At 32.5% G+C, this 13,481-nt stretch overlaps 1 protein-coding gene across 4 annotated transcripts in view; it reads right to left on the reverse strand.

Annotated features, from left to right (window-relative positions):
• Positions 1 to 716: 716 nt before the first annotated feature.
• The window catches only part of LOC128994414 (SCY1-like protein 2), a 94,052-nt gene continuing 81,287 nt past the window's right edge, over positions 717 to 13,481 (reverse strand). The window contains exons 16-20 of one of the 4 annotated variants that reach the window (XM_054418970.1): positions 11,186 to 11,424; positions 9,772 to 9,831; positions 7,204 to 7,221; positions 6,175 to 6,369; positions 717 to 5,449 (exon numbers count right to left, since the gene is read on the reverse strand). In XM_054418970.1, coding sequence (XP_054274945.1) covers positions 5,420 to 5,449; positions 6,175 to 6,369; positions 7,204 to 7,221; positions 9,772 to 9,831; positions 11,186 to 11,424 — 542 coding nt within the window. In that variant the 3' untranslated portion in view covers positions 717 to 5,419. Of the gene's footprint in view, positions 5,450 to 6,174; positions 6,370 to 7,203; positions 7,222 to 9,771; positions 9,832 to 11,185; positions 11,440 to 13,481 lie in introns of all 4 variants that reach the window. The other 3 variants (XM_054418971.1, XM_054418969.1, XM_054418972.1) reach the window with 3 other exon arrangements.

Below are 13,481 nucleotides of genomic sequence, written 5' to 3' on the forward strand. Positions count from 1 at the left end.
GAATTGGTGACTGCATTAAGTGTTTTGAAGTTAGGTTAGATTAGGAAGGTAAAGTTTAGGTTATAATGTATCGAGTTGTTAGTTTATGTCGCCTGCAGACTGTTTTTGTAAAATTAAAATCCTGAGAAAAACACTTCAAATTACTATTTCAAAAATGCTTGTCCTACCTTCAAAGGACTTAATGCAGTCACCAATTCACATAAAGCACGACCTATCACCCTGACATGCCTTTTCTGACATCAAAAGGAGTTTGCTTACACATTCTAGAGGTTTGGTTAGGTTAGGTTATGTTAGAATAGAACCATTTTAGTATGTAATTTCTAAACGGCGAAATATAAATCAATAAATCATTAATAAAGATAAAATACTGGAAACAATAATACATTATTAACTTATTGGTCTTAGAAAGTGAAAAGTGTAACTTAATCAGGTGATTTTCATATTGCAGAATCAGAGTTAGCTAATAAAAGTTGTCACTTCCATTTGCTTGACTATGATTGAAAGCAATCAGCTGGTTGGTTTACTTAACCCATCGTACATTCCACTTGTAAATGTCATCCATCCTACCTTGTTTATTGTAATGTTAAGTATGTTTTTACGGCGATATCTTGAGAAATATTCATCAGCGGTGAAAATTAATGGTATATTTGGATTCAGGAGGTAAAAAACTATAAAGTAAGATATCAAAATTAAAAATTCGTTTGGAGGCACCTGTACGGAATAATTTCCCAATCACATTTTAACATTAAATGCATTTTTGCCTAATTAGTTATTAGCCACGTTCATCAATGAAATATGTCAACAAATCTTCGAATTTAAGGGTTACCAGCGTCCTAGTTGAGGTTAGGGTAAGTCAGATCCCAAAATTAGGATTATGTATTAAGTAATGTAGAATTAGGACCGTTAGGGTAAGGTTTTGTCATTCGACACTGATTTGGTATAAGTAGGAGGTTTGAGAGTTGTTGAGGTCAGAATAGCTAGGGATATGTTAAAACTCAATAGAATAAATTGAAATTCATTGTTGTAGCCCCGGAACATCAATATTGACAAATTGGGTTTTATATTATCCGCCATCAGTTCCAAATTGCAACATTTGACGTGCTACACGTTACGGCTTGCTACCTTTTTTAAACAGTATATAGAGCAGGAATAATCATTACATCTGATTTGTTGATGGTTTTAATTGTATTTCAAATGTGTTCAATGAGTTTTAAATATTTTAAACAATCAAAGCGGCTGTAAAAGTGAATATACTGTTTTTCCTACACTATATAGTTTTAAAAATGGCAGCTCACCGAAACACGTTTCACGTTTAATTTTGCAATTTGGCACTGATGGCAGGTAATATAAAACCCAATAAATTGATAAATGGGTTATAAGTTATTTCATAAAAATATAGCATTCACTAGAGGGTTGTATTGGCCAAATTGGGATCTATCTTCTGCATACGTTTATTTAAGCTACTAAACATGGCTCAGAAATCTCTATGGACTTAGTTTATACTTCGATTTAAACAGCAGCTAAGAAGGTAAGCTAGCAGAGTTATTAGTTCTTTTTTATTTACAGTCGACAGCACAGTTTGGCTAAGTTTACAGCCATCTGTTGTTTAAAATTATACTGCCAGAATTTAGTATTCAAAACGGTAGAATAAGTGCATCTAAACGCTTCTGTAAAATCGTATTGATCACCTAGTTATCCAACGTAAACATCTGAGGTATTTTTATAACAATATAAATATATAATACCGTGTAAATTTTGCCCTAAAACTTCGTATTATCCAAAAATTAAGTTAAATTACTGAATTAGATAGAAACTTAATCAGGCTATAATATTTAATTTAAACTTTAAGCCTTCAAATAAGTTGAAGCTGACATCAATACGCATTAAATAACCAAACTAGGTTTCCAATAAGTAAATATTTTACTATTTTTCACATTTCTACACACAGTGCATACCAGTAAACCCAGTGACGTCATAGTGGGAGCGTGAACACAATCTTTACAACACAAAACCTAAACCAGAGACACAGACATGATTATAAGCGCTCTGTTCTCCCCAAGACAAAACAAAAATTACATTCACGTAAGTCACCTTTAAGATCTTAGGCGTTTGGGCAGTTTGGAAATAAGTGAAATAAAAAGGAGTCAATTAGTTTTATAAAAAGTAATCACAAACCACGACTTGTAAACCGGTAAAGTAGCATCTCTAAATACACTTGGAGGAATACACAATACAGAGTTATGTACAAAGTGCACTTGTACCACAACGTCACAGTTCAATGAAATTAGGGACAGCAAAATTTCTGCATTGCATTTTACTTTGTCCCAATTTACAACATATATTGGATTTTAGTCATAAAATACAAGAAATTGTTTATTTGTAATCTTTACTGTAAAGCACACTTTATCATCTTAATTTAAACATCACCGTTCTTTCCCTAGGGTAAACTGAAATCCTCATTGGATAACAAACACAATACCACTACGTACCAAACACTGACTCACTGAGAATGGTTCTTACAATTACCAGATTACAATGTAATATATGTTAGCTACAGATTGTCTAAGAATCTGTCACGTTCCCCTTCAAAAGGTGATTTTCATTATTGTATCAAGATTGTCACCGAATAAAAGACAGTACATTGAAAAATTATAACAACGATTTCTAAATAAACAATAAAGTAGCATCATTGCAATGCATGTTGTCAATTCAAATCCAAGGTATAAAAAACTTAAGTGTATAATTCATATTCCAGTACACGTATGAACACACATGTTATCGCCATGACACAACATTCATCAACATTCAGAATAGTATTTAAATTAAAAGAAATTAATATGATAAAATAAACCTTCAACAACTTTAAAAATTTAGTTCATGATTAGAACCCAAACCCACTGAGAGTATATAAATAGTGACCAAAAATCTTTTGAAGTGAAAACGTTACCTTAAGTTAATTATTTTATTTTATTTGCAGTGTTTAGAAATGTACCTATAAATGCACACTAAAATTAAAAAAGTAGCATGACTTGAAGTAAAATTAATGAAAACCTCAAATCGTAGTATTGTTAATTTACATTTGTTTTAATGTATAACCTGCAAATTAAAATTACAATATATGTGAATTTTTCAAGTTTTCAAAGTCTAAAAAAACCTATTTTTTATTCCCCATTAATATATACAGGCTGTCACAAAACACGTAGCAGGCTCTGCAGAACCAGGTTATATTCGTACAAAATTAAGTCGAATAAGTCATGTAATATTATTTTCCAATTTTAGCTCAGTTTTGCCATAATCCACAACATAGAAAAAATATTACTAACCCAATATGAAACATGCAACGTATTCAACTCAAAGCCCTTTTTATTTCAAACCCAACGTGGTTGTAAAAATCGGGTAATAATAAAACCCTAATAAGAAATTAATCATCATAATTTTAAAATGACGGCTATTTACATCTTGCACTTTTAAATAATTGAAAAAAGCCAATAAATCAAAATTGTAGGCGAGATACGATTTAAAGCATTTGCAAATTCAGCCATTAGAACTTTAATTTAAAAAATATGTTTCTTTTCAACATGTTTGACTTATTTCAGTATGTGCGTATAACCTGGCTCGACAGAGAAAGCTAAGCATTTTTGGGACACCCTGTGTATACTTTTTGGAAAGTAAATTACATTGAAATGTGTAGTTTTTTTAATACCAATAGTACGAGTACGTATTTTCGTTAATATTGAATAGCTTAAGAACTAAAATATTTTCATGATTACAAGCTTATATTTTGGACGCCTAATAGTTTTCTTAAGAACTCTGATATTTTGTTATGATAAAAACAATCATATAAATTTATTTCCATAAAAATTATGAGTATATAAAAAACACACCCCATGGTCACAAAATTTAAAGTAATCAAAACTCTAGGTAAAGAATAATTATTCTATGGTTTGAATTTTAATATCCTTTAACATTTCTGTAAACTTTTTTGTAGCAACACAGAAGACCATAGATCCTTTAGGAATTCCAAAACCGATAAATAATATTTTACTATGTACAGTATATGAACTTATTGTTACAGCTAGTTGGGTTGTCTGTCTAATAAATGCATGTGAAAAGAAAGTTGTCGATATTATTAATCTGCTGAACTAACAAAGTTATTTAGAATGGGGTTTTTTCATCCTGTAGATAAAAGTACGACACGCATAACAGGGGTAAACTACATTTAATCCACTAATATTAGAACAGAAACTGGCATTGATCAGAAACATAAACAAATGACGTAACTAGTCCGAATCCTTAACATTAACATACGGTATAGACAGTTCCATTTAAACAGTGTTTAATAATGTTTACTTTCGGGCCAGAAACATCAATTGTTCATGTTTTTTATCAATACCGGGTCGGTTCTAGTATTTGTGATCTAATCTAACTCTTGAACGTCAAAATATAGATAAAATTATACACGTGCGCACATCGAAAACACCTCAAAATATCTACTTATCTTCACCACTACACAACATTGCTTAAAAATAATTTTCTAGACCATAAACCTAGTAGATTAAAGCTATTAGAAACCATCACTTTAAATATTTCTCATAAACATCTATGGAGATAGTATTTATTTTGACAAAAGGCTAACTCTATGATAATATTCTATGTCAAACTAATAACTAAAATACTTATACTTAATGAATAATAAGTTCTTCATTGGTGTTAATATTTTAATTAAACTAAGAAAACGCACTATTTGTGATCTAAAACAGCTAACATGTAAGTATAAAAATACAACTTATTGGAAATCAACGAAACGGAATTCTTACAATTCGAATTCAGTCGAGAAATGTACTAAATAGGCCTATAATAAATAATGACACTCTTTATCTCATGCACTATAATATATGCTCACTATTTCAGATATGTAATGCGTCTATTATACTAGTACATTTTACTTAATGCAACCGAAACATTGGATTGTGAGTTATTCTTTCTACGCTTTAAAAAGGAAAACATACATTTAAATCCCTCTCACGTCTTAATTTGATTACAACAATATGTTACAGCACTTAAAAACATATTTCTTTAATAATTAAATATTTCAATCACTACATAATTTTGTATTTTTATAATATCTGACAATGAAAAGAGTTTTCAAATTTCATAACCTAAAATTAGTTTTTTTTTAAGTGTATTGGCAAATTACTGTTAGGCGGTCACTCGATATCTGACCAACACGTTTGTTATATCGAAACAATATGCTATTTTATACAGTTAAAACACTACCCTGTACATAGAATTTCGAGTCTGTACAGAGTGGTAAAGCATAATATACATGCAAAAATCAATATCTTTTTACATTACGATCTCGTCAAATGAGAAACACAAACATAATCTTGCAGTCCTTCAGTTGCAACGAAGTAACATCTTATGATCTTCCAGACGAGAAAAGTGAGTACTGAAAATTATAGAATAGCTCATATTAAACAGGGCAAGCTTGGAAACATTTGGTAGTGCACTTGCAAAAGGAAGTCTGCGTGTAATTTGAGAGGCAGTATGATAGTAAAAAGTATATTTAGTAAAAGGTTTTGAAAATGAAATACAATAATGAAGTTAAAGCTGCAACTTTACATGACATACACAAAAGCTAGCATATCAATGAACTGGTCAATGAAATGAATTAGCTTCACTTTAACATTAATAAAATTAGTTTCATAAAAAATTGTTTTGTTTACTTAATTTTGTATAGTTTAAAATGAATGAATGCAAATGATATATTTAAGATGTGTTGGACGTTTAAACATAGTTTTATTTTATTAACTGTTTTACTATTTGAAATTTAATCCATTAAAAAGCGTGGATAAATGTAACATAATCTAACTCTATTTTTATACTTACCTCACTCCTAAAGCTAAACACCTCAACAATAAACATCGAAGGGAAAGGGTAATTCACTGGTTTACTAGAGGGACAAGAGATTACACGCGGCTAAAGGTGAGTTTACTTTTTAGATGAGGTTAAGTTGATTACCCGTTTTTTACTCTACATCAGTTCAATTCATGATGATCAAGGGGCCGGATACTACAAGCATAGGACAGGGTGACGGCGCGCTACGTCCGTACCCACGGAAACACAGAGATAGGAAGCGAGAGAAACATGACAGAAGGAAGGACATTGCCTTACATTGGTACCAGGGAATGCCCTTCCGTTGACCTGTGATCCTGAGAGCTGCCTTACCATGCCGGAGCCCAGTTGTTGTAGAAGGCCCGAGCCTTGAGAACTGGAGAGACATGCAGAGGGTCTTCGGGATCTAATACTTTGCATACTGCTGCTCAACAGGAAGGGCACACTACTGCTCGTGTTGGGCATACTGCCTCCCTGCAACACGAACACAACATGAACACGTCAAAGATTCTAAATGGGTGACGTCATAGTATTGCATACTACTGCTCGTGTTGGGCGTACTGCCTCCCTGCAACACGAACACAACATGAAGACGTCAGAGATTCTAAATGGGTGACGTCATAGTATTGCATACTACTGCTCGTGTTGGGCATACTGCCTCCCTGCAACACGAACACAACATGAACACGTCAGAGATTCTAAATGGGTGACGTCATTGTATTGCATACTACTGCTCGTATTGGGCGTACTGCCTCCCTGCAACACGAACACAACATGAACACGTCAGAGATTCTAAATGGGTGACGTCATAGTATTGCATACTACTGCTCGTGTTGGGCGTACTGCCTCCCTGCAACACGAACACAACATGAACACGTCAGAGATTCTAAATGGGTGATGTCATAGTATTGCATACTACTGCTCGTGTTGGGCGTACTGCCTCCCTGCAACACGAACACAACATGAACACGTCAGAGATTCTAAATGGGTGACGTCATAGTATTGCATACTACTGCTCGTGTTGGGCATACTGCCTCCCTGCAACACGAACACAACATGAAGACGTCAGAGATTCTAAATGGGTCACGTCATTTCAAATCACGATATTCTTTAGTCTTATGAAAAATAAAACGTGTTTCTTCACGTACCATTCTATTATTCAAGACCGAATAAGTTCAAATGCATCTTTATTCATGCTAAAATCTTATGCTCTACTGAGGTCTTTAATAGTGAATAATACTAATACTCATTTGCTAAAACTATAACAATTGTACAACTAAACTACAACAAAATAGTAATTGTACTCACGATCATGCTCCGGGCAAGCTAAATAACAACAAACGGAATTAGTTAACAGCTGTTTTGATACCTTTATTACAGTTGGTAATGCAACCAATTACTCAAAGAACATTTAAGTTATACCTTTGATGTCAACTGTAAACGTGTTCATGAAGTTTAAAGAACCCAAGAAGGTTTACCATTAATCATATTAAATCATGCCATCACAACACTACGGAAAAATGGTAAAAGATTATTCATAAAGTATCTTCTATAGCAAGTATTGCATTCCGAACATAATAAGTTAAAGCCAATTTATTTACGATACTTTTTATTTACAGAGTAATAAATTGCTTTCATTATAGTTTTAGAAGTAATGTGAATTTAACCCATAAAGGAACCGCTAACGCGAAAGCATTTTATATTTATTTATTTTTTAAGAGTGCTAATATTTTTATTAGTGATGGAAGTTTATGTTGTGTATATTTATCAAGCATTAAACATCATAAAGTAATTGCAATTACTTTCAATCTTATACAATTAAACTATGAGTCATTAATGAATGTAGAAATGGATTCTATCATTAAAATATTTCTCAGTAAAAATAACGTGAGTATTAAATGGTGACTTGCACAAAACCGATCAGCTGATATTATGTAATTGGTTTATGATTCAAATTTTTAATCCTTTTTAATATTAATTCATACTGCCAGGAATTGTATTTATACATTCTTACTTTTTTATTTAAATATTCTTGGCATATTTTAGAACACAATACCTTGTAATTGAACTGTAGTTTAAAGCAAGGAACATTATTCATTTTCAGTTTGATATTAAATATTTTATAGATAACATTTTACATTTTATAGATAACATTACGATATTTTTTGGACTACTTATAAACATTTTTTTTAACTTTATTATTTTGTAATTATCGTTAACGATTATTATTGGGAATCTAAACTGGGTAATAAGAACAAAATCTTGTTCACAATACTTATAAGTTACAAACAATAAAATACTCAATCCTCTAGTAAAACAATACTCATACACAAACCAACATTTCTAAAAAAAAAACATTCCTCATACTGAAAAAAACATTGAAAATAATACGATAACCTATAATAATAAAGCTTGATAAATAAATGAGGAACTCAAATGCATGTATTTATGGTAAAAGTCAAAATGTTAGGGTTCTGGTTACTAGAATCTTTATTTCACCAAAAATATAGGTTTTAAGAAATAAGTCGTTATGAAAGAGATAGAAGCGTTATAGTATAAAAAGCAAAACTAAAAACACTAAACACATAATAACAACATGTAGCCCCTGAAGTAACAATTTCGAAAATAGCGACTGTAACACATTTAGACGTCCAACGAGCCACCAGCGGTGCTAGGTGAGGAGGGAAGGCGAATGAGAGAATGATTTTAACGAGTTTTTCTTTTATATCAACAGTATTTACATATAGTGAAAAATGATTTTTTTTTATTTCTTACTGATTTAAAACCTACGTTGATAAAGCGGACACAATTTTCTTGCATATTTGTAATAAAAAAGTATTTATGTTACATAGTATAACTAAAATTAAATTAACCGCAAGCATATGTAAAATACTTTTAATTATGAGTGTTTTATTTGGGAATTGTGATGGATTATTTTTCAGTGAACTTTAATAATATGCAAGTATTTAGTTAAATATGTAATTTGTATTCTTGTATAGCGTATTACTTGAACTATTCGAACATTGTTCTAATAATAGAAAACTCCGGTGAAACACAGTCATTTTCTAAAAGGGAATCCAAATAAATTGGAGTAATGTGAGCTATTTTTGGTCGATACTTCTTTCAAATGGGTAAAACATATGGAAAAGTCAGTTATTATCTATGAAATTTACACATAATATACCGTTTAGGACTGTAATTTTTTATAATATATACTCAAGGCTCTATTGGTGTTTAAAATATTTAAAGGTTAGAATATGTGTAAAGAATTTAAACTAAGAAGAGTGATGATTGCGACATTTTTAATATCGACGACTAAAATATTAGTTTCGATTGTGATGTTGTTCGTATGATTATGTAAATGAAAATGTTAATAAATAATAATGAAGGTGACGGGGACGATGACGATGATGATAACAATTACAACCATGATTACATTATGATGATCATGACGATGGTGATAATGATGACGACGATGTCGTTGGTGATGGTGTCGTTGTTGTTGCTGCTGCTGCTGCTTATGACGATATTAATAATGATGATGATGATGATGATGATGATGATGATGATGATGATGATGATGATTATGATGATGATGATGATGATGATGATGACGACGACGACGATAGTTACGATTATAATGATACAGATGGCTTATTGGTACAGCTGCATCACATTAATGGTACTTTACGAAATAGAAAGTATGGATAATGAAGATGAGTAGAAGAAATCGATTATGTTATGTAAAATGACACAACAAAGGAGTGATTACATCGACTACGTCGATAGTATTGATAGTAGGGTAGATGATGATTGTGGTGGTGACATATGGGAGACAAGTGCACAACGGCTATTATGAGCGGGTGACGGACTTACATACGCTGAAGGCACGGATAAACTTGAGCCCTCCCGTGACACAGAACAGTAGTGGAACCCCTGGCAACACACCCTGTCATGTATATGCATGTAGCTGCTAATGGTCTCTGGTACATGGAACTCTCAAACGTGACTTACAAATAAAATACACAAAATAGCAAAAACAGTAGGCTGCGAAAATATTTGATAACTCCAACCTAAATTGGAAAAACCATTAGAGCTTATCATATCCTTTGAATTTTCAGCGTTTGTGATTAAAAAAGGCAATAATAAGCAATGAATGACAATGACAATTGAAATTCAAAAGCATTTAGAAACAGAAAAAGGAGCGGTGAAATGGAATAAAAGGATTAATTGTAAGAAAATAAACATGTAGGGAATGGGATAGAGGGTTGCACTACATGATTGGACTATTTTTCTTGAAGCTTCCGAGTTAATAAATTTATTCTTAATTTAATTTAGGATAGCTATGATATGCCATCAGGGCCGTGGATGGATAGCAGGAAAACTTTCAATATTAAAGGTTTGGTTTTATTTATCACTAAGGAATTGGATTTATAATGGCTTCATAAAACCTAATACATTATACTTTAAATGTTAAAACATTAATCCATACGCTCTGTTTCTCAAATGATAGTTCAAATTTATGCACCTTTCAAATACATTTTAGTAAAAACGTATTGAGTATAATTTCTGCACTATATAATTACATTCAAAAAATGTTAAAGATTTATTTTTAAGTCCAAAAGGGATCGAAAATTAGTTTTATGAATGACGGTGTGGATTAATAAAAGGAACCAAAGCTATTTTAACTCTTTCTTTACACGGAGGAACTAGATGGACCATTGCTTATTATACAGTAGTTTTGTAAAAAAACATATATGAATCAGTGAAGATTTTCTGGTTATAATTCTGATTTAACCTGTTCCTTTTGACCATTCTCATACCTAGATGTTTAAGGGCCTTTCTAACAATATATAGTTTGAAAGTTCCATGAGACAAGTCGTGTCATGAGAATGCTGTATGCGTGTAAGATGTTAGGTAGGAGTAACATGGTAAACTGAAACTTTTACGAAATGTAAATATTGTTGTTGTATGTTCATACATGTGAAATATTTTCCCCTTTACTGTAAAATTTGCCATTTTTCAACTTAACAACTGAACATAAAATATTGAATGGAGCAAACCAAAACCTAATAAAATGTTGAATCATTCATGGTTGAATACAACTTAACAATACAAATCTATAACTACAATACATGAAAAGTAAAATCCATATCAACCGTATTGCCTTGAAAAATCCATTTTCAACATGCCAACTACGTGCGGGTAAAATAAATTACTTTGGTTATACGAGTGGTTCAATCTAAATTTAAATATTTTAAACGTGCTATTTAGTAATAGTTGCACTTACAGTGGGGGGAGATAGGTTGATCGTCGATCCCCGACGTTCCTGTGGACCGATGCTGCTGTGACGACGAATGGGCAGACCTCCTCCTGGCGTACCTCCCGGCGAAGAGGCACAAGAAGGTGCGATGCGGATCTTGGGGGTCATCAGGGTATTGTCGGACAGACGTCGGTTGGGGAAGGCGTTGTGGACCCTCAAGAAATTGCTATCTGGAGAAGACGGTGAGGCTCCAAACCACCAACCGCCTAACATTCCAGAGTCTGTATAGACACATGAATGATGCAATGGATGCGACACCAACGGATCAGGAAGGTCTAAGCTCAGTCATGCAGTCGTCAAGTTTTTTGTCGTGTCAAGTGGAGGTCGAGTAAAATGTGTCAAGTTTAGCATGCAGAAGGTATTGGTAATAATCTATACGGTTAACAGATGATCGAGATGAAACCATGTCGACCCTAACAATGCCAAAAGTATAAGATACCTTTAAAGTAAAATAGCATGCATGTAATAATTTCTTATACCTACTTTACTTTAGTAAGGTGACATCAAATACACATTTGGAGCAAGTAAAAAAATTGGTTTAAGTAGGTGTTGGCCTTTAAGTAGAGTCAAAAGGAGTCAGTACGTTTACGAGTTTAAATACATATTATGATTTCTAAAACAACTTTCTGAAGTGATTGAAATCAATCATATGACTGATTCATTGAACAAAGTCAAAATTGAAAAAAAAACACTTTAACTTATATTTGGCAGATTTGATTCAACACAAAGCCACGAACTTTCCAACAATGAATGGTTTGTTACAGGGTTCAAAATTTGCCATCAAACTACGTCTAGTAAAATCTCTTAACTAACTACATAGCCCAACATCTAGTATGATATTCAATTTCAATTTTTTTCCTACGGCCCCTAAATAAATCGTAGTACGAATCCTGTACAAAGTAATTAACTGAGGGTAATAAAACTGCGTCTTTAAAATATTATCATATAGTAAGATATAGTGTATCTATAACATGTATCTTCTGTGGTATTTTTATTTATACATAATCTGCCATACCATTTGATGCATATAAATAATACAAAAATATGATTTTGGATAAAGCGAATACTTTAGCCCAGTTGCCGTAAGATTAAATATTTGTTGTTGTGTGTTGCATTAATTGTTATAATATTTCCACGATTAATTTATGTAGGGTCGTTTTACTAAAAATGATGTTTCAAAAGATGCAATGAGAGTTTAAATACAAACTTAAGTGCGTAATGTATACTATATGTGTAGCTATATCAATTTGGAAGCAAACATCTGTCATTAGAGACGCTGTTTGGCCGATGTGTAGGCATGCATATTAATTATTGACTGAAGTGTACATCTAGACACTAATTACGTGGCAGTGCTTTGAATAATATTATGGATATGTATCTTCAATGTTTATGATATACATTCATTGAATAAATGATTCTTTAAATTGTTATGCTATCTAGTATTCTGAAAAATATTTTTTTTTTTAAACCCCTTTGGGGGGTTCTATAGGTGGGTATTTATTTCTGCGTGTGAGTATAAAAAATAGCTATGTATAAGAGAGGATATTTGTTCTAACATCATGCATGTCTGTGGAGAAAATGGCTAGGGTGGCTGTGGTGGCTAAATATCTGCAGTTTAATGCAAATCAGTACGAAAGAAACAGTGGTGGTTGTATTGAGGTGTAAATATCTGTTGTAATACAATGTATGTCAATAGGAAAACCACAGGGGTGGTTGTACCAGCGTGTATATCTGTTGTAGTGCAATATATGTCAATAGGACAACCACAGGGGATGTTGTATTGACTTGTGTATCTGTTGTAGTGTATATATGTCAATAGAAAAACCACAGGGGATGTTGTATTGACTTGTGTATCTGCTGTAGTGTATATATGTCAATAGGAAAGCCCTAGAGGTGGTTTTATCAGCGTGTATATCTGTTGTAGTGCAATATATGTCAATAGGACAACCACAGGGGATATTGTATTGACTTGTGTATCTGTTGTAGTGTATATATGTCAATAGAAAAACCACAGGGGATGTTGTATTGACTTGTGTATCTGCTGTAGTGTATATATGTCAATAGGAAAGCCCTAGAGGTGGTTTTATCAGCGTGTATATCCACACGCCACAGGGCGTGTATATCCAATACCACAGGGGATATTGTATTGACTTGTGTATCTGTTGTAGTGTATATATGTCAATAGAAAACCACAGAGAATGTTGTATTGACTTGTGTATCTGCTGTAGTGTAATGCAGTTTAGTAGGAAAACCACAGGGGTGG

The sequence above is a fragment of the Macrosteles quadrilineatus genome, unplaced genomic scaffold (assembly GCF_028750875.1).
Source record: "Macrosteles quadrilineatus isolate MER2022 unplaced genomic scaffold, UCM_ALF_1.0 Scaffold_5__1_contigs__length_97177068, whole genome shotgun sequence".
Taxonomy (NCBI): domain Eukaryota; kingdom Metazoa; phylum Arthropoda; class Insecta; order Hemiptera; family Cicadellidae; genus Macrosteles; species Macrosteles quadrilineatus.